Raw genomic sequence first — 20023 nt, forward strand, 5'->3', positions numbered from 1 at the left:
CCACAAGTAAAGTTCACGCGCGCTCGCCAATTGCAACAACTATAATACTACCTATACACACTAAAGTAGTGTTACTTTTATTTGTATTATTTTAACATATTAGAATATTGTGATACGCATGGATACGACTGATAATCCTGCAGACGTGATTTTAAAACACTTATGTATAAATATTTTTTTTTTGCAATAATATTATGTTAGAGAACGTTTTTTTTTTTAGTTAGAAAGCACTGGAGCAGTGGTTCTGGACTCTAGTGCGGCAAAGTTATCATTATTATGTTATTTATCTCGTGACGTAGAGTGCTCACATCTATGATCTAAAGTAATTATTGTTAACACTTGTATCTATGATTGTTCTTGTATATAATCAATCAATAAAGTTGTTGATATTTCAAGTGCTTTTCGTTTTATTGTCTATACCTCTACATATTATATAGTTGATAGAAAAGATACTGTGTGTATTCGGTTCTACACAAATCTTTCATCTAAGTTTAGCATCGGCTCTAGCCTATGTATCGTCCGGGTGCAATCCTATACCCTGTGCCGCCCTCTAGTAGGCGCACGATCAGAATGGAATAGGTACTTAGTTACTAGAGGCCGTTTTCTAACCACTGCGTTGTTTTGCCTCATAGAGATATCATCCATGGTTTTGCCTACAGTGGGATCATACACAGGACAGGAGAATCCATGGTACTCTATGGGGCCTACACAGACGATGGAATGGTTGTTGTGGGCTGCCAAATGCTTGCGACAAACAGCAAACGTGTGGCTGGATGTTTGCCGAACGCTTTGGAGCGTTCCGATCGGCAGGCAAAGCCATCTGAAACGTTTGCCGATGCTTGCTGCATGTTTTTTACCACAAGCGTGAAGCCTAGGTAGTTACCTGAATTATCAAAGTGACAGGTGAAATGAAAACGCACAATTTGTTAAAAGTTTATATTATTGTACATCAACTATGTTTTTAGAGGTAGAACATTCTACTCTTAAAAGTAAACGGGTACTGTGGTAAGAGTTAAAATTAAATAATTTCATATTCGCCGCGACAATATCATCTATAGGCGGAGTAAGTAGATATACCCAATTAAAAAAATAGGTATACATAAAAAAAAAAAAAAACATTTTGTATTACTTGAGAATTGAGTAACAAGAAAAAAATTGGTTGTCTGTAAAGTCGGTTTACTGACGATAGTTGAACGTGACAACAAAGGCCGATTGTGCTTCTTTGTCGCTCGTTCCGCGCTCTCGCTTGCACTTCAAGCCTTACATGGAACGCCTCAGAGCGAGGTAACGCCGCATGAGTCATGTTTTTTCGTGCGTGCAGCCGGCTCTATCGAATTATAAGACGTTGTCACGTCAAAAATTTTGAAGAACATACCTGTTATAATTAAAGAATTAGATATTTCGCAACGACCTCATATTTACTACGAACTAGATGAACATTCTGAAACAAAATTTTTGGGACCTCCAATTAGCTTTTGCTTAATACATTAATAACAGCCATTGTTAGACCCATTTTGATAGCTTCAACTACGATGTTTGTTCAAAGTGACCATCTAGCAGTAGTTACATTGAAGTCGTTGGTTATTTGCAACAAAAAAAAAATTACTAACTTGAACGCACGGAAGAAGTATTTGCAATAAACTCATTTAAATTTTTTTATTAAAAAAAAGTTTTACTTAGCAGTTTTCGCTACAAAATAATAGGTAACTAACTACTTTTATTTTCCAGAACAATTGGTTTTTAAACTAGTGTATCTAATCAATATCAAAATATTATGTTTTCTATTACCCATTTCTCTCACAATTGAAAAATCTTGTATGCATGTTCTATCATCGATAAATAAAATCATAAAGGTATCTATTTCGCGTACAAAATCCGTACATATTTTAAATTATTTTAAATTCATACAATAATATGTTCAATTCGTGCATTAAAACTATACATTAATTACATCGAATATTTGATGCGTACCGCTCAAGGTCTGCCATGTAAATAATTATTTTACTTTTGCCTCCAAAAAAACGAAGCGATTATCACAGAACATAAATAAATATTATCAAAAAAAAAAAACAATAAAATGATGGCAACTAATATTATTATGCACCGAATTACAAAAAACGAAAAACGTTAGAATAATTACAAAATTACATTTGCAACTAAGAATACTTACATTAAATACTGGATTTATAATTATCATGATAAAATCATATTTTTTTATATGAAATTATACATTTTTTGTTACATTTTAAGTATCATAAATTCATAAGCAAGGAATGTTAATAATATACGAACCAATTTACAAATTAACGTATATCTGCGTAAGATATTCAACTCTCAGGCTGACTCCGAAGTAAAGACATGGTGTCAATTCGGACGCACTAAACTTAATTAAATATAAGGTCAATGTGTATCATTTTTTTCAGTCAAAAAGATAAAACTAAGTATATTTTAATTCTTATAATTTGACAAAAGTACCACTTAATGACAAGTTTATAATTTGAAATAATTTGCACTATAAAAACCCGATTTTTGTCGACAAAGTCCCTGCTTTTCGACGAAAAAAAGCAAAAATAATTATTGAATAATATTTAGCTAAGTTATAGCAAGACCGAATTGACTAAAAACCAATCTCTGTCAGTGATTGCTTTTGTCAGAGTCAGCCCAAAGGGGGTTTTACCCCCTCAAAGGAGGTTTTAAAAGAGGTTAAGGAGTTTTGTAATAATAATATATATGATATTTATTATATTTCGCTTAATAATAACTATATATTATATTGATTGCATTTACTATTAACTCTGGACGACAATACGTACAAACTGCTAAAACCACAGAATTCTGAATCAGGTAATAGAAATGTATCTTTATCATATCACAATCACTCGCACTGATGTTTCACTAATCATCTGTAAGGTTAGTATGAGATTTTAAATCTCACCAACGTTGATATAATTCGAGCGACAACACACAATAGCTTCCGAGTAAAATAAACCTAAAGGTCTTTCATTTAAAGTGATATAACAGAGGCGAGTCTTCTACTTCAACCAAGCGAGGGTGGTCTTTTTACCCCGGTGGAGCGCAGAACAACTTGGTGCCCCGGTGCTTTATCTAATATTTCGTCGGCTAGGGTCTGCTTTGTCCGTCCGTCCGTTGGTCCGTCCATTGGTCTCCGGTACCGGTTTAATTCGCAAGATTTCCGTTAGGTGCGCTGGCTGTAGATGTATAACCAAACTTGAGGTTTAAACCAAGCCATTTACTTTGACAAATCTTATCGACACTCGAATTCTCTAAACCTTGGCAAAATATAAAATCTCATGCTAGCTTTCAACTAGGTCACCCTCCTTTATCACTTCTATACCTATTCTAAATTCTGTGATTAGATCTATGTGACACAAAAACAATGCCAAAAAACCTCTTGTCGAATACGTTCTCGAGATAAACCTCGGTTCAAAATATCCTATAAAACTTGAGAGCGTTAGTCTAATATGTACACACACCTCACGTCGACAATATAAGTGTATAATCTAAAAGTTCCTGAACACATTTTGATAAGATATGGGACTGGTTAGTCTAGCTCGACTGCTCGGCCGACTATATGGCACAGACAACATAGCGATACGATAACAGCGTTCACGCTATCCGACACGATATGGACTCCCGTTTTTTATTTATTTATTCAAAACACAGAAAAATGTTGTTTTTGAATAAATAAATAAATAAAAATGCTAATATAGTCACGCCTCTGCAAAGCGGAGCGTTCCTCAACTTAGAAGAAATATCATTTTAAATCGTCATATTATTGTATTTTTATACTTTTGAAAACACTATTTATAAAACACAAAGACAAATGAGCAACACTTTGCAATGTCTATTCTACTGCACTTGTGTAGTTCTTATCTTAACATTTCTCCTGAGACAGTTATATTTGTCTCTGATTCTGTGACGAATAATTGAATCGGTCATTTCTTAAAGGAGATTTCAACGATTCTGCATGCGGTTATCGATATCGGATCGTATAGTGTGAAAACCTATAAAATGATTTAGGCAAGTGCAAACTGAATGTTCGCCGTAGGCCGAATTTACCTAAAAGCGAATTACGTATATGTGTCGTTAAACTATACATTTACCAAAACTAATATTTATAATATAACATTTATTTATATAAATTCATACACTGCGTCCCTATGTGAGCGATTTGATGCGAATCAAAAATACCTACTCTATTGTAAGAACATGTTGTAAGTATAAAATGAAAAAAAAAATTAAGATGATTGTGGTGATAACAAAATACGTATTTGTTAAGAGGGGTCTCTCCGTCACTCGCTCCATACAAACGTAGTTCCAATTTAATTTGAATATTAAGCAACCAAGTCCATGAAATAATGCAGACATATTCTAGAAACTAATCTCACATCATCATTCTTCGCATCAAAATCGCACAGCTTCGCAACAAATCGCACACATACGACTAAGCATCGAACTGAAAGCTACTTGGCATACATATTACATACGTAAGAAGCACGCTTAAAGTTACACTAGCCATTCAAGACGTCTGTACTACCGAGCAACATTTAGGTTGAAATCTATAGAGTACACTTTGACTTTGCTTAAACTTAAGTTTCAGTCAAAACGAGACACATTTATACCAGCGGTATAACGCTGTCTTGTTTTAACGGTGTCTTAAGTCTTAGCAAAGTCAAAGTGCACTCTATAGATTTCAACCGTAGAGTAAGCTTACACTAGCGTCCTTAGTATCGATCTCTCTCTACACTTTCATTATGCTTTGTGTCTTTTTAATTGAAAGTTTTGATATAAAAATCTCATAATTGTTAAGAACTTAAATATTAAGTGACAATCAATTGTTATCGTTTGCTATTTGGACTTTGGACAAAAACACGTCAAATAAATCTCTTTACTTTTAAGATGTTAACCAAAAAAAAAACATATTAGAAAAGCCCTAGTGTAATCTTACGCCAAGTTGCAGTATCGATTTCCTCGTCTTACATGTAGCTCCGTCCCTCTTTTGCGCGAGGGCAGACGCTACCTCGAATTGGCTTTCTTATTTTAGCAAATATACTGGTCGTTCTGAGATCAGTTCACAAACTGGCTTACTTATACTTGGCCATTTCAAAATAAACAAAAGAAATTACAGCTCGCGTCACGAATGTTGAGAAAGGTACCATGTGACGCTATTGCATACAACTCGTCCTTTAACTAAAAAGATGTTAACTAAAAAAGTTTTTTTGAGTTATCGACAAAAACGCGAGAATTTTCACAAACTAATGTTTCAAGAAAATAGTGCTATGTAGCACCCAGGTTTTGAGTTAGTTTTTAGTTTGTAGTACGTAGAATTCTTTTTAGAAACATTAGTTTTTGAAACTATACTATCTGTTTACTACTAACGGATAGTACTATACTAAGTTTAGTACTATCCGTTTCAAATAAAAACCACCGTCACTTACGTGAGTAGCACTGTCAGGCTAATACTCAAATACTAGATTTTGATATTTTTTGATCTGCGTATTTTTAGAAGTATTCTCATATTTTTGCTCGTTTTTCTTAAAAGTTACGTGAAATCGAACAAAAATATTCGTTGCTGGGCGAGTTGAAGTCTTAGCTTGAAATCTATAGAGCGCATTTTGACTGCTAACTTAAATTTTAGTTAAAACGAGACAGATTTATGCTAGCGGTATAGCGCTGTTTTGTTTTAACAGTGTCTTAAATTTAAGCAAAGCCAAGTGCGCTCTATATATCTAAAGCTGAGTGCTGCGCCGATGGCTTTCTTATTTGAGAAAAGGATGACTATAACAGCTCATCAAAGATATTTTTATATAGTACCAGTAAAAAACACGTCTTATTTCGGAAGTAATTATTTTTGCGAATTTTACTGTATTTTCAACATTCGTGACAAAAACTGTACTTATTAGTTTTTACTCTTAAAATATTGTTATGTACTTAAAAATATAAATTAAATTTTGTAATCTACCTCCTTTTTTCATTTTTTTTTTGTCATAAAATATTACTATCAAATCAATTATTATGTCATTTTCTGTACATATTTTGAATTATAACAGCGAATAACTACTCTGTTTTTGAAACAAATTAATTTATTTTTAGTGAAAAATAATAATATCTCGTTCAAATAAATCATCGATTAAAATAGTGTTTTTTATTTTCTATTCAAATATATATACATATATATTTATTAGTATATACACATTTCCTGTATAATAAAATAAAATATAAAAATTTGCAAAAAAAAAAATTTATGTGAGCAAATTTTTCTCTTTTTCTAAAATTTCTAGTTCTCAAAAAAAAAAAAACAATCTGTTAATATCATGTTTCAAGGTTGTAACAAATGATAATAATCGATATTCCTACTAATACAATATAACTATGGTTCAGTTTATTATCATTTTAATAGCAAATAAGATACCGTTAGAAAAAAAAGTGTTTCTCGATAGGTATTTTATTTAACGAACAGGCTGCCTTTTACTGGCCAAAAAAGATGAATAGGTACTATCAAAGAAAGTACTAAAAAAGAAAAAGGCGCCTTTTATAAATAAAATCGATAAAAATCACCCTTAGCGAAATTCGTTCTATAACGATATTCTTCCGGTTTTACTCAATTTTTTGATTCATAGTAAAAAGGGGATATTGAAGTTTCAAAGGGTTCCATTATACAATATATTTTGCTGTCAGTTTTGCCACAGCCACTGCTGTGACAGATGGATAACAGACCATCTAATGCATTTACTGATGTTTGCATGGCAAATATCTGGATAATTAAATTTAAAAAAAAATGCAACACGAGGCTACCAACCGAGCTATCGCGTTTGCGTTTGGATTGCCCATGCTTGAGGTAACCATCGACTCGAGAAGATTAAAGGAAATGACTGATGCAGAACTTATGTCTAATGGATCCCTAGGAGCAGTAAAAATTTATGAATACAAATCAAAAACATTCAAACGATCACTTATTTAGAGGTAACTACCCACTATCTATGTATTAGGTATATTATGTATATGTTGGCAGATATGTTATTCATTTACATTTATTACTTACTGTTTTTAAAAAAGTTTTTTTTACTATTTTTTATTAGATACAACTTAGTTTACTACATAGACACTATGCTATATATGTATGTATATATATTACAGTTGAACACACTTTCAAAATGGTCTATTTTATTTTTTATTTGTCTTCAGTGGAAATGTAACAAAATAAGAAAAAAAAATAAGATTTTTTTGCAGACTATCACAATTTACACCCTGGTTTACAGTTTTTGCATTTAAAAAAATGAATCCATACACAATTTTTACACTGTAAAAACAATGTGGAGTAACTTTGACCAGGACTTGACTCATGAGATCTCAACAAAATACCTATGCCAGTTATCCAACAGCTTTATATCAACACAAAAAACTGACTGACATCTTATCCTTCACGATGACGCAAACAAAAAGAGAGCATCAAAGACACAACCCCCGTTTTTTTATCTAAAAGAGGTTAAAAGACATTTCCACAGATGACATTTTTTCGAAATTGTAAAATTCTTGTAAACGCAAAACATCGGATCAAATAAACCTTTTTTGAAATAACTTTCAAAATACTGGCATATACCTGTTACACTAAACCTATAACTACAAACGTAGTTTCAACTCTAACAATACAATCTTTACAGTCATTTACATCTATAGACCTAGTTTTTGGCGCCAAAATAAGCGGACCAAAATTGAACCAAGTTTAAGTGACATTGTCATTCGACTGAGAAAAACTGTTATGCCTGGATAACCATCAACGCTGGCGGTTCAAAATGTATGAATAAAATGTTCCGTAATGGATCGGAGACATGGTTGCTATGGGCCTCATAAGAAAGCTCAGTAACTGAGCGGGCGATGGAGAGAATTTTTATGCTTGGAGTTTCTCTGCGTGATCAAATCAGAAATGATGAGATCTGTAGGAGAACCAGAGTAACAGAAAGCTCAGTGGATTGCGAAGTTGACCCTAGGACATATTGTTTCAAAAAGACGATAGATGTTGGGGTCCCAGATGCTAGAATGACGACCCTGTCCCTAACCTCCAGTGTTGGAAGACCCCCTATTCGTACGCGTGCCTCAGCTACCGTACTTTATTTCCCAATCTTTTTAGACTGATCGCAAAACTAAGTGCACGCCACATATTGTCCTTTAATGTCATTCGAATTTGGAATATTGTAGTTCGAATGACGTCATAAACCATTAAACGCCAAAAATGTCATAATATATCTTAGCCAGCTAATTCCATTTTCTTGATGATACCAAATTTCAAAAAACCTTATTCGTCATAGTCGTTACAAATATGCGTTTCTTTTTATATGCAATTTTAATGCTCATAGCATCCTCCAATCAAGGTAGGCGCTATAAGCATCGTAGATATGCAAACAATCGCAAATTGTGCATGTTTTTAAGACTATCTTTCGAAGTGTGGCGTGATATTATATCAAATATTGATACTAAAATTATCATGGTAGTTACTTAGAATGTAAATACACCTGTACGTAGTATTCAGTAGGTTCCCAATACTCAATAATTTACGAAACATTGTTTCTAGCTATTTTGTTTCACATAAGATTACAAGTTGGTAGCCGTTATCTATAATAATGTTTATGGGGATACCCAAATTTATAATTTGAGTAACTTTGCCCCTTCACAGTACAATACAGTATGAAATACATTAATAAGTCTACACGTAGTATTTAACAGATATCCATTACTTATTGAAACATTGTTTTTAGCCATTTTATTGGTCATAAGATCATAAATTGGTAGCCAATAATGCAATAACGTTTACGGGTATACCCAAATTTATAATCCGGGTATTTTTGCCCCGTCACAATGCGTAAATTCTTCTACACGTAATATTCAACAGGTACCCATCAAGCCATTTTTTTGTCAAAGATTATAAATTGGTACCCATAATCTATAAAAAAGTTAACGGGGATACCCATATCTCGTATATTTTTGCACCGTTCCAATACAATACAGTACGAAAATACGTCTACATGTAGTTTTTAGTATGTTTCCACTCACGCATCAGGCGCACGCGGTGTTATAATGCATGCCACGGCGGGGTGGTGGGCAGAACATCTACACCCACGTCGTCTGCGATGATGGGCGTCATGGGCATTGTGGGCGTAATGGGCATCGTAGGCGTTGTGGGCGTCGTGGGCATGATGTCTAGCGGACAGTCGCAGTGGTGCCGCGTGTCGAGGAAGTTTCCATAATCGTCCGTTAAAGCGCTATGACGGACCACACAAACGTGTCGTCTAGCGCCTGACCACCACCAACTCTCTGAAATAAATAGAAAAAAAAAAGTGGAATCGATATGGCTAACCAAAGTACTGTGAGTTTGTAATGTGATGGGTTACCTCTACTAATGTCAGCATCTGTGATCAATTCTTCGTTCATGAGCGCCGTTAACGCGTCGTCTGTATGTCTTGAATCTGCTGAAAAACAAAATATTCAGTTCTAATGTTATTCATGTAAATAATTATGGAATATTTTGAACCCTATCGTAAATACATAGTGACGTCGAATGCTTGTCACGCCGCAACGGAGCAACAGATCGGCGTCATTTTTACATGGATATAGTTAAAGACCTGGAGAGTGACAAAGGCTACTTTTGAGCCGGAAAATCAAAAATTTCTCATGTTTAAACCTAAATCCTCGCAGACCTAGTCGCGGGCATCAGCTAGTAATATATAAAAGAAACTAACTAACACGATATTAATATCGTGTAAGTTAGTTTCTTCTAGCAGCTCAAACCGCTGGGTCTAGACTCTAGATACTTACAATTTTACTTATAGGTTATCTCTATTATGTAAACCTTCACTAGACTTCGTCTGTGTTGGTGTTAGCTGGCGGGCGTGCTCTGCCTTTTTGGAGTTTTTTTTTTTGTTAAAACTAACTGGAAAGCGCTCTAAGGGGGTGCCATGCGTGTGTTGGCGAGCGCCGGCACAGACGGGGTCCATACTTGTATAGTTTATCTAACTTGTTACAAATAACTACAAACTTGACCTTGGCTAATCTTTGTAAAGCCAGACGAGAGAGAAAAAAAACCTTCACTAAGTAGAAACGATTTTCAGAAATACAAGCAAAGCAGAGGCAAGTCAGCTAGAAACCATAAAAAACCTAAAATGCAAATGTGCAAAATTGCAACTACAATGACGTTTGACAGAAATTCCAAAATCCATACTCACTGTTCTCCAGTTTGACGGTTGGCTCTTCCTTAATGACTGCGGTGGTGGGCGTCGTGGGCGTTGTGGGCGTCGTGGGTGTTGCGGGCGGCGTGGGCGCAGCATCAATGCCTGACACGCCCACTTCCCCGCTACTGTTTGAACTGCATTCTGGACTGTATGGGGCCATCTGTAGATTTTTTTCCAACTTTAATAAAAATAACTTTGCCAGCAGTGTCTTTATTGGACTTTGTATGCTATTTTCGAGTTTTCCTCAAGATTTGATTAAATGGTTTGTTGATTCAAACTTAGCACAATACAATACACTTGTCTACGATTTGCACAAAAATAATTAAAACAAAAACTACTTATTACAATTTTACATCAATGATGATTCAATGATATAAGCATAAGTGCTTTGCTAAGCCGGGGTTATTTATGTGATATTATATTATCAAATATAATCAGTTAATGGTATTAAAATACCAGATGTTGGATAATAAATAAATGCCTGCCAAGTAAATTATTTGGGTCACTACATTTACAGAACTGTGTCAACTGTCATGACAAAAGTATAGTAAAAGCATACTTTTACCGTACTTTTGTCATGACAGTTTACCATAGTAAACTGTACTTTTGAGATAACAGACAGAGCAAATATGGCAAAGCCTTTCCCAGTTTGTATGTATAATAATAGTAGTTTGTGTATTTGTTTGGTTGGCCACTCAAAATGGTTAACGCCCACTGAGTTTTTGTCTTTTTCATTTGTATAGAATTACATAACAGAGAGAGCCTCATACTAACTTATATCTAAATGGATAGAGTATAAGCTAGGAACTTACCCTAAGGCTGCGTTTGCGTCTCTGCGTCACCTCCGCCATTTTGTAGCTGCTGTCCATCGCCCAGTACGAGCCTTTGCCAGGGTCGTCCTTACTGCGAGCGACCTTCATGAAGCACTTGTTCAGAGATAGATTGTGCCTTATCGAGTTCTAAAATAGACAACAAATACGGCTGATGAAAAAATTAATAAGAAACCAAAAGCAAAAGAGATGATATAGGTTATTTTTTATCTCAGAAAATCAAAGAGTTCCCACAGGATTTTCAAACCCTACATCAACACAGACAAAATTGTAGGCATCATCTATATTCATCATCATATCATTTCTATATCCTCCCTAAGAATTTTAAGAAGTTCTTAGAATGCACACAGACAAAGTTGGGGAATAAACATGTGTAACATATGTATATAATACTAGATGATACCTATGACTTTATCCATGAGGTTATAAGTTTTTTAATCGTGCTTTAAACAGGAGCTCTGATTTCCCGGGATAAAAAGTAGCCTATGTGTTAAGTCGTGGTATAAGCTATCTCCATTCAGCCATCCATTCAGCCAATCTGTTGCCTGGTAGAGATTGCTCTAAGCAATAAGGCCGTCTTTGCACACAATATTTTTTCTGTTTTCTTCTTACTGTGTTGTGTTCCTTTACATGTGTTTATGTGTGCAATAAAGACTTCTATCTATCTATCTATCCGTGCAGTAGTTTTGGCATGAAAGAGTAACAAACATAACAAATACAAACTTTCCTCTTATTAGTGTGATCATGAGACTTACCATCCAACCTTTCCCTGCTTCCTTGTAGTATGGGAATGCATTGCAAATATAATTATATATCTCATTGAGTGTCATCTTGCCATTGGGTGAACTGCTGATAGCCAGCCTGATCATACTTGCATAGCTGGAAGGAAAATGTTTCATTTAACTTGGTCTAATTACTATGAAAGATTAGGTTACTATAATAATCACAATACATAGTTGCAAAATTTCATTATCATCATGATCAACCCACTCCAGAGCACTAATCAAAACCTTGAACAAGAAGGCTGCTTCGGAAGCACTAGACATGGAAAAATTTATGCATGCCATTAATGGAGCATTGTGGTCTGAACAGACATATCAACCTCAAGCTCCAAGACATGGATATGTGTAGGGTCTGTAAAGAGGATGCGGAAACGCCTCTACACCATCATCTGTCAATGTCAGGCACTAATGCATAAACATAGTCTTCACCTAGGGAAAGATACTGTACCAGGAGGAGGGGAAAAACATCTCGGCCAAGAAGCTGCTGCTGTTCTTAGGCACAAGAACTGTAAAACAAATGGCTATCACAATAGTTCAGCAACGGTCAACATGATACAGGGTCTGAAGTGCCCTGTATAGCTGTCAAACCAGCTAGAAGAACCTGATACTAAGCATGAGTCTCAGAACATCTTTGAATGAGAAAGGTTTAGCATTAGGCTATAGTCCGCCATGCTCGCCAAATGCGGATTGGCAAATGTTACACACCTTTGAGAATATTATGGAGAATTTTCTGGCATGCACATATCCTCATGTTGTTTTTTTTTCCACTGTTAAAGCAAGTGGTATTTACTTTATTGCTTAAAACGCACATAACTCCTAAAATTTAGAGGTGCATGCCCGGAATCAAACACCTGACGTCCCTAATGTGGATGTCTTAACCACAAGGCTATCACAGCTCTCAGCAAAATATAGTCAGTACATCAAACATAAAAAATATTATCATACCATACTTAGTACTCGGGACTAAATAAAAGTAATATATGAACAAGTTTAACATGCTTTATGCTTAATTTGGAGCAGTAAGGCAATAAATATTGGAATTGTTTGACAAAGCTTATTTATTTCCTTGCAAAAAAATAAAACAAACCCATATTCTTGAAAAACCTAAAACCACAGTCGCAGGAATTATTCAGTTACTTATAATCATCAAAAACATATAAAGTTGTGTTTTATTCCACGTTTTGAATGTTGAACATACACATACGGTAGTATAAGTTTTTAAACTGTTTTTTTTTTTATGATATCTCAATTTCCATTCAAGTAAGAATACAATATGAGCGAATATCATACACAGTGAGTCATGAATAAATAATTTGAAGGTTTCTGTTCTTAAGGAAAACAGTGGGTGATTACCTGTAAGCTGGCTTGGCATGTTTGATTTTATTAGTGTTCTGTGAGAGCTCAGACTCCTTGTTGTTGTTCTCCTGTTGCAGCGCCAGCGGCTGCACGTCTTCGTAGAGGAAGCGAGGGATGGGCCCCAGGGGACTATGCCGCGGGGGCCCGGGGCTGTACGCCGGCAGCCACTCCACTCCTGGCGAATCGCTCATTGTTCCTCATACATACAACGCACTTTCACAACCGACTATCTTCACATATCCATAGCTTAATGTCACGCGCCAAAAACGAATCCAAACGCACTGCGTAGCCCTTGTAACAATGTCTTGTGGGCGTTGGAATCACTCGCTACCTTTTATGAAGATGATCTCTGATTTTCATTGTAAAACATCAATTATAAATCCTTGGAGTGTCGGCAGAAATCACTAACACAATTTGCGAAATTGAATGCAAACAAAACGAAATTAGGACAAGAAATAGCTTGAGACATCAATGAAACATGAAAAAGAACGTAAAACATTAAAGAAAACGTAATTTTCAGAAAATGAAATTATTATGACATTTGAGGCGCCTACAACAAGGAAAATGGCGGCGCACAGATAATTATTGAAATTACGAACTTGAAGATGATACAGGACAGACTAAAATTTTTCTTAAAGCCGATTTAATCGATAGATATAAAAAATATTTTAATTTAACGTTTCCCATTGCTCTTTCAGACTTCCACAATGAAAAATAAAATTGATGCAATTTAGTTTTGGCATGGAAGTAAGAAGTATATATACTAACTATATAGTACTAATTCTATAAGTTTTTGTTTTGTGAAGTCAAATGCTGAAAATGCATTCATTGTTAATATGGATCGCATATTTTGAAGTGTGGCAACGGGCAATCTCAAAGACTGAACCGCGTGATTTTAGTCCGTATAATAGCGGTGAACCGTATTATCGGAATAGTTTTTATCAGCTATTTGAAAGTCGTAGCTGTGGTCAAAGTATGACTTATACTATTTTAATCACATGACTAGATGAAAAAAAAATTATGCACGAATCCTTTCCAAAATTTTCATCCAGACGCATAAAATTAGTGGTGCGTCAGAAGTCACGTTGTACGGACTTTACGTTAACTGAGAATAGATAATAATAAAAATAATTATAAGATCTGCATTTATATTTAAGGTTTTTATTTTTAGGGTTCCGTGTCCCCAGAGGAGATAAAATACCTTTAGTTATATAGGATCACTTCATATAGATAGTGAAGACAAAAATCTATGGGGTACATACCGTTGATCTAGAATCAAGAAATGTGGCAGGTAGCAATGCTTTAAAAGATAAGGCACATGTAAAGGGAAAACTCCAAAAATAGTGAGTTTATTGTTACCTAAGTCGATGGTTATCGATTTATAATCGATTATTTTCCAACACTGATATGTGCCCAAGCACTGCGTGTGCTCTGTGTACGCCTCGCCAAAAATTTTGAATCTGACAATGACAGTTGAGGAAGTGTCATTCGAATTTTGACAAATTTTCTGTCAGTTTTTGCGCGTCGTGTGAGGGGGGTGATTGTGTTTTGTGTTATTTTATTTTAACGGTTTGTTATTAAAAACGCGCTAGAATTCGTTGCTACTTTGTGAACATTTGTGACTTAGTTGATGTGGAAAGGGTGGCTCGTGCAAAATGACGACGCAACCGGAGGTCGGGGTTTCCGACTTTGTTCTGCTGGACAATTTGACTGCGGACAACTTTATCGAAAATTTGCATTTGAGGTAACCCATATCCTCACTTTATCTAAAGTTTGAAATTGCTTACTTTGTTCACAACTTTATACTTATGTAGGTATTTAATTTCTTTAAGCTTTAAGCATATGTTTGATATGTATATAGCAAATGCTTTTGACCTCTTTGATATGCGTCTTAAATTCTTGGAAGAAACTGAAGCATAACTCTTTGAACTTTTTATGACTTTTGTCACATCAAGAACTTTTAAAATGTTGTAAGTACTTATTTACCTTTTGTACATAAAGTAAGTTTTAAATTTACAACGATACAAACCTTTTCACAAAGTGTTTGGCAAATATCACTTGAATAAACAATGTTCATTATATTAATTAGCTACTTCACAGCTGGTATTGTTTTCTACATGTTTCTCATTTACCACTATACTTATCATACATACCATACTCGAGTACATACTATTTAATGAATTTTTTTTTTCACATAATCTGCTTCATAGTATCCCTATACTCCAATCAGAGCAAGTGGTGTGTGAATCAGAGTAAGGCCAAACTCTTCTATTTCTAAGAAGAGACCCATGCTCAGTAGTGAGCCAGCGATGAGTTGATGATGTATTTTATTATTGTGCAAAGCTACCAATAATCTTAACATCAGCGTGTGAGTCCAAAACAGGTGCGGACTGCAATTCAGTATTAAATAGTCAATTGTGTAGACCAGTTGATTGATTTACATACATATTAGTTGATCATGATAATGATTATGAACATGACGTCTTATATTTATTTATTAGGTGTAAACATTCGGTAATAATTGTGACTATACACTGATTATACTTGCAAATGAGGTGCATGAAACCAATTTTATTAAGTTGTTATACAAGATGCTAGTAACCTGCTGGGGCTTGTGATACAGATCCATAATATTATGCATGAATAAATAACTTTAAATATGGTGAGTAAGTTCTTATGCATTACTCAGTATTTTGTCATATCACTAGAACTTGGAACAATTATGGCACTACAATTAAATTATCTAATCTCTTATTGTGTGGTATCGTACTGGAATACTAAACTTTAAAAATTACAGTTTGGAATAACAGCAACACATGGCAAACACAAGCGTAACGCGCGTCTTCCGTGTCTTTAACCAGACTTCCAAAAAGGAGGTGGTTCTCAATTTGGCCCGTATTTTTTTTATTTTCCTCCTTTGAGAACCGGAGACCTATCAGGCATTGCAGATTTCCTCATGATGTTTTCCTTCACAATTAAAACATGTGATATATAAGTATGCACACAACGCAAATAACTTCGAAGAGGTACCTAATCCTTGACCTCCGAATAGGAGGCTATCACAGCTAGTAGTAAGTCATTATAGTCTGGCATTGTTTATAGTGAAGACCTATACGCGGTGATGACACTGGCAGAGACAATGGCGCCGTCATCGCCTGATGTCATCGCTTAAGCTGGAAGGGTTTTTCCTTATGAACTGACTAGTTAGCTGTCTCTATTAGGAATAAGTATTACACTCAAAAGCAAAGGTACAGGCGTAAACCCACAAATTCTCAATAGCTCCATTGCGGTAGGATGACAGCTACAATGTCACGATCGCAATCACCTCTGATTGGTTGATGCTCGCTCACTATTGGCTACAATGCATTGTTGCAACAAGAATAACATAAATTCAGCCAATCACAACGATGGCGATTGTAATAATGATTGATACAGTTTCCCCGTAATCGAGCAGCAGTTTGATATTTTGCTTCACACTTAATTTACTGATAGATTACTCAATTTATTTAACAGCTTTAATTTACAGAACATTTTCAATGAACCAACACGGAACAAGTAGCCAAGGTATCAAAATCAGGAGGTTTTGATAACTTGGCTACCTGAGGAAAGCCAAATAAGTACCTACTTAAAATAACTTCGTTATCGTAATATTTCCGCAGTTATAGTCGAAAATACCAGAACCTAATATTAAGGAAAATGTTATGAGACCACAGCGTGGTGATGTTTTCAACCGCGATTGTTTGAACGACTTCATTTCTCTGAGCAATTCAATGGTTAACAGTTTACACTGTGGCATTGTGGCATTGTGTGCCGCATCATTACTTTGAATGAAGACAGACAGAATGTTCAGTTCACGATTCGCGTAGAATACTGTGGTAATAACCATAAAGCCTGCTCTTCACTCGCATGCGAATTGCGCGCGGCACGAAAGCCCGTAAACCGCGCGAAAACACAGTACCGTCGATTCTGATTTATTTTTGACTATTTGCATTTTCTTTTTTTTTAATATGAATTACTTATTATACAAGTGTAAATTAAAAATTTATAACACCCCTGACAAGTGAAGGTTACAGTAACTAGAAAAGAGCTGATAACTTTCTGAACCGATTTTCTTGGATTATAGCTAAGAACACTCTCGATCAAGCCACCTTTCAAACAAATAAAAAACTAAATTAAAATCGGTTCATTCGTTTAGGCGCTACGATGCCACAGACGGGTACACAGATAGACACGTCAAACTTATAACACCGCTCTTTTTGGGTCGGGGGTTAAAGAGGACGGACGGATAAATAAATTTTCTACTATTTCTATACAAAAATCCAGTCAAGTGCGAGTCGGACTCACACAATAAGGTTTCCCTACCATCGTACAAGAAATAACACTTCATTTTTTTTTTCATATTGGTCATTTTGAAATACCTACTTATTATTTGTTGTGCCTATGTGGTACTGTGGAAAGTTCTTTATTACGGTTTACGAGATACAGCCCAATGACAGACAGAAGGACGGCGGAGTCTTAATAATAAGGTCCCGGTAGCACTTGGCACCTTTCGAGTACGGAGCCCTAAAACTCACTCCCTTTGTACAATACCACATTACTTTAAAACGTTCAGCGGTTATAATCATAAGGCATAAACCCTTTTCCTGCGGAGAACTCGAGACCATAGCCATAAATCCTTTTTGTCTTGGGTGTATTAAGCTCGCATAAAAACGGGTCCTTAAAATGTTACAACCATAACAATGGGTTCAACAATTTATGACTCTTTAGGGCAACCAGCGGCTCGATTGCGGTAAAATGACAGCTACGATGTCACGATCGCCATCATCTCTGATTGGTTGACGCTCGCTCACTATTGGCTACAATGTATTGTTACAACAAGAATACCATAAATTCAGCCAATCACAACGATTGCAATTGTAATAATGATTGATGCAGTTTTCCCGCAATCGAGCAGCTGTTGATAGCTATTGTGAAAAAATATGACCAGGATTTAATATACGTAGATTGGTGTGTCATTTTTCGGATTGGATATAGATTAAACTGTTTGACCACGAGAGACTAAATTCACTTTGGTTGAGATGTACCTATAGGCTTATAAAGCGTTCTTTGACTATTCTCTGCTTGGGCCACATTAATGTTAGCGTCAATGCCCAAAAACACCATAATTATCGCGATAATCAACGCGTTAAACTGAGTGGCCACTCTTAAGAGGGCTCTCTCCGTCACTCGTTTCGTACCATTTCATACAATCGTAGTTCCAATTTCATTTGAATATTAAGCAACCAAAGTCCATGAAATTTTGCAGACATATTCTAGAAACTAATATCTATGTTTATGGTTTTCCAGATTTCTGTTAAAATATTCGGTTTCAAAGTTACGCGGTCTTAGAAATTTTCATACAAATCTTTGAGCCCCTGTAATTTTAAAACTACATATTTTTAGAAAAATCTAAAACACCATAGACACAGATATTAGTTTCTAGAATATGTCTGCAAAATTTCATGGACTTTGGTTGCTTAATATTCAAATGAAATTGGAACTACGATTGTATGAAACGAGTGACGGAGAGACCCTGTTAAACGGCCAATTGAATTAGGATTAGAATCGTCGTACGCCAAACGGCACTGTGAACGTCGTTGTACGTAGATCGTAGCTACATCTACGTTTAACGGGAAACGCCGTTGAACATCGCGTTGTTGGCCGTTAATGTGGCCGGGACATGAGTCATTACTTAGAGTTAAAACAGGCCATATTATTCGAATGAACTTTTATAAGTACATACTTTTGAATCGTCAAATGCATCTAACTCGACACACCTCTGAGATTGAGAAAATTATCCAATTTCTAGCTGATGCCCGCGACTTCGTTCGCGTGGATGTAGGTTTTTAAAATTCCCGTGGGAACTCTTTGGATTTTCCGGGATAAAAAGTAGCCTATGTGCTAATCCAGGGTATAATCTATCTCCATTCTAAATTTTAGCCCAATCCGTCCAGTAGTTTTTGCGTGAAGGAGTAACAAACATACACACACACACACACACACACACACACACACACACACACACACATACAAACTTTCTCCTTTATAATATTAGTATGAAGTATGATAGTAGGTACGCGACAGGTTGATATGGCAATCGTGGTATGAGGTGGGGGGACATCCCGCACACCCGCACGTCATCCGCACCGGGTTAGCGCGAGAGCTGTGCGGGTGTGCGGGGCGTCGCCACTCCGTTTGCCATGTCAACCTGTCGCGCACTATAGTTGACTAGGTGGTGCAACAGTAAAGTATAAAACGTATATTATTGTTCAAATCCTCGGCAGTATAGATAATGGCTCACGTCAGGTTTGCATTCTTGTCGGCTATTACTAATGGATAGGTAGGTACTTGCGTTATCGGCGGCCGGTGTCGTTATCAGTGCAGGTTTGGGAGACGTGATTATACCTATAGTTATTTAGTATTTTTATTTACTTACGTAAAACTAGTTAATAACTTCGCTGTTTTGCTGTAACTGGTCATTATATTCTCAACCGATAGACATCCTGGACGAAGGTCTCCAGCTAGGATCTCCGCAGCAGACGATCTCGTGCAACTTACGTGTAGGTATGTCTCTATCGCTTGAGTTACTAAATTGGACGAAGTAGGTAATATGCAATAATTTGTAGACAAGTGTAAATTAAAAATTTTCAACACCCCCGACAAATCATTTTCAAATAAATAATTATGTATATCTAGGCAACGTCCATCTTGACAGCTTGACATTTGTCAATTGACACTTGAATATTATGAACCTAACGGTTATCTAACCTTC

General features: G+C 35.7%; 2 protein-coding genes across 3 annotated transcripts in view; one reads left to right on the forward strand and one right to left on the reverse strand.

Moving 5' to 3' along the window:
- Positions 1-7685: 7685 nt before the first annotated feature.
- Positions 7686-13797, reverse strand: LOC123872882 (forkhead box protein J3-like). Of its 2 annotated transcripts, none has more exons than XM_045917481.1 (6): positions 13210-13797; positions 11830-11953; positions 11057-11203; positions 10239-10404; positions 9408-9482; positions 7686-9330 (listed from the first exon to the last, which is right to left on the reverse strand). In XM_045917481.1, the coding sequence occupies exons 1-6, from the start codon at positions 13401-13403 to the stop codon at positions 9089-9091; spliced, it is 948 nt and encodes a 315-aa protein (XP_045773437.1). In that variant the 5' UTR covers positions 13404-13797; the 3' UTR covers positions 7686-9088. The 2 variants fall into 2 exon arrangements, with proteins under 2 accessions (XP_045773437.1, XP_045773436.1); XM_045917480.1 differs by having other exon boundaries at positions 9408-9485.
- A 941-nt stretch (positions 13798-14738) lies between these two features.
- The window catches only part of LOC123872881 (unconventional myosin ID), a 38851-nt gene continuing 33566 nt past the window's right edge, over positions 14739-20023 (forward strand). The window contains exon 1 of the mRNA XM_045917478.1: positions 14739-14956. Coding sequence (XP_045773434.1) covers positions 14868-14956 — 89 coding nt within the window. The 5' untranslated portion in view covers positions 14739-14867. The remainder of the gene's footprint in view (positions 14957-20023) is intronic.

This window comes from Maniola jurtina, chromosome 15 (assembly GCF_905333055.1).
Source record: "Maniola jurtina chromosome 15, ilManJurt1.1, whole genome shotgun sequence".
NCBI lineage: Eukaryota > Metazoa > Arthropoda > Insecta > Lepidoptera > Nymphalidae > Maniola > Maniola jurtina.

Coding starts and splice junctions, on each gene's coding strand:
- LOC123872882 (XM_045917480.1), bottom strand. CDS start 13,403: ATGAGCGATTCGCCAGGAGTGGAGTGGCTGCCGGCGTACAGCCCCGGG. Junction 11,204..11,829: donor AAGCAGGGAAAGGTTGGATG/GTAAGTCTCATG, acceptor TGTCTATTTTAG/AACTCGATAAGGCACAATCT. Junction 9,486..10,238: donor AACCGTCAAACTGGAGAACA/GTGAGTATGGAT, acceptor TTTGTTTTTCAG/CAGATTCAAGACATACAGAC.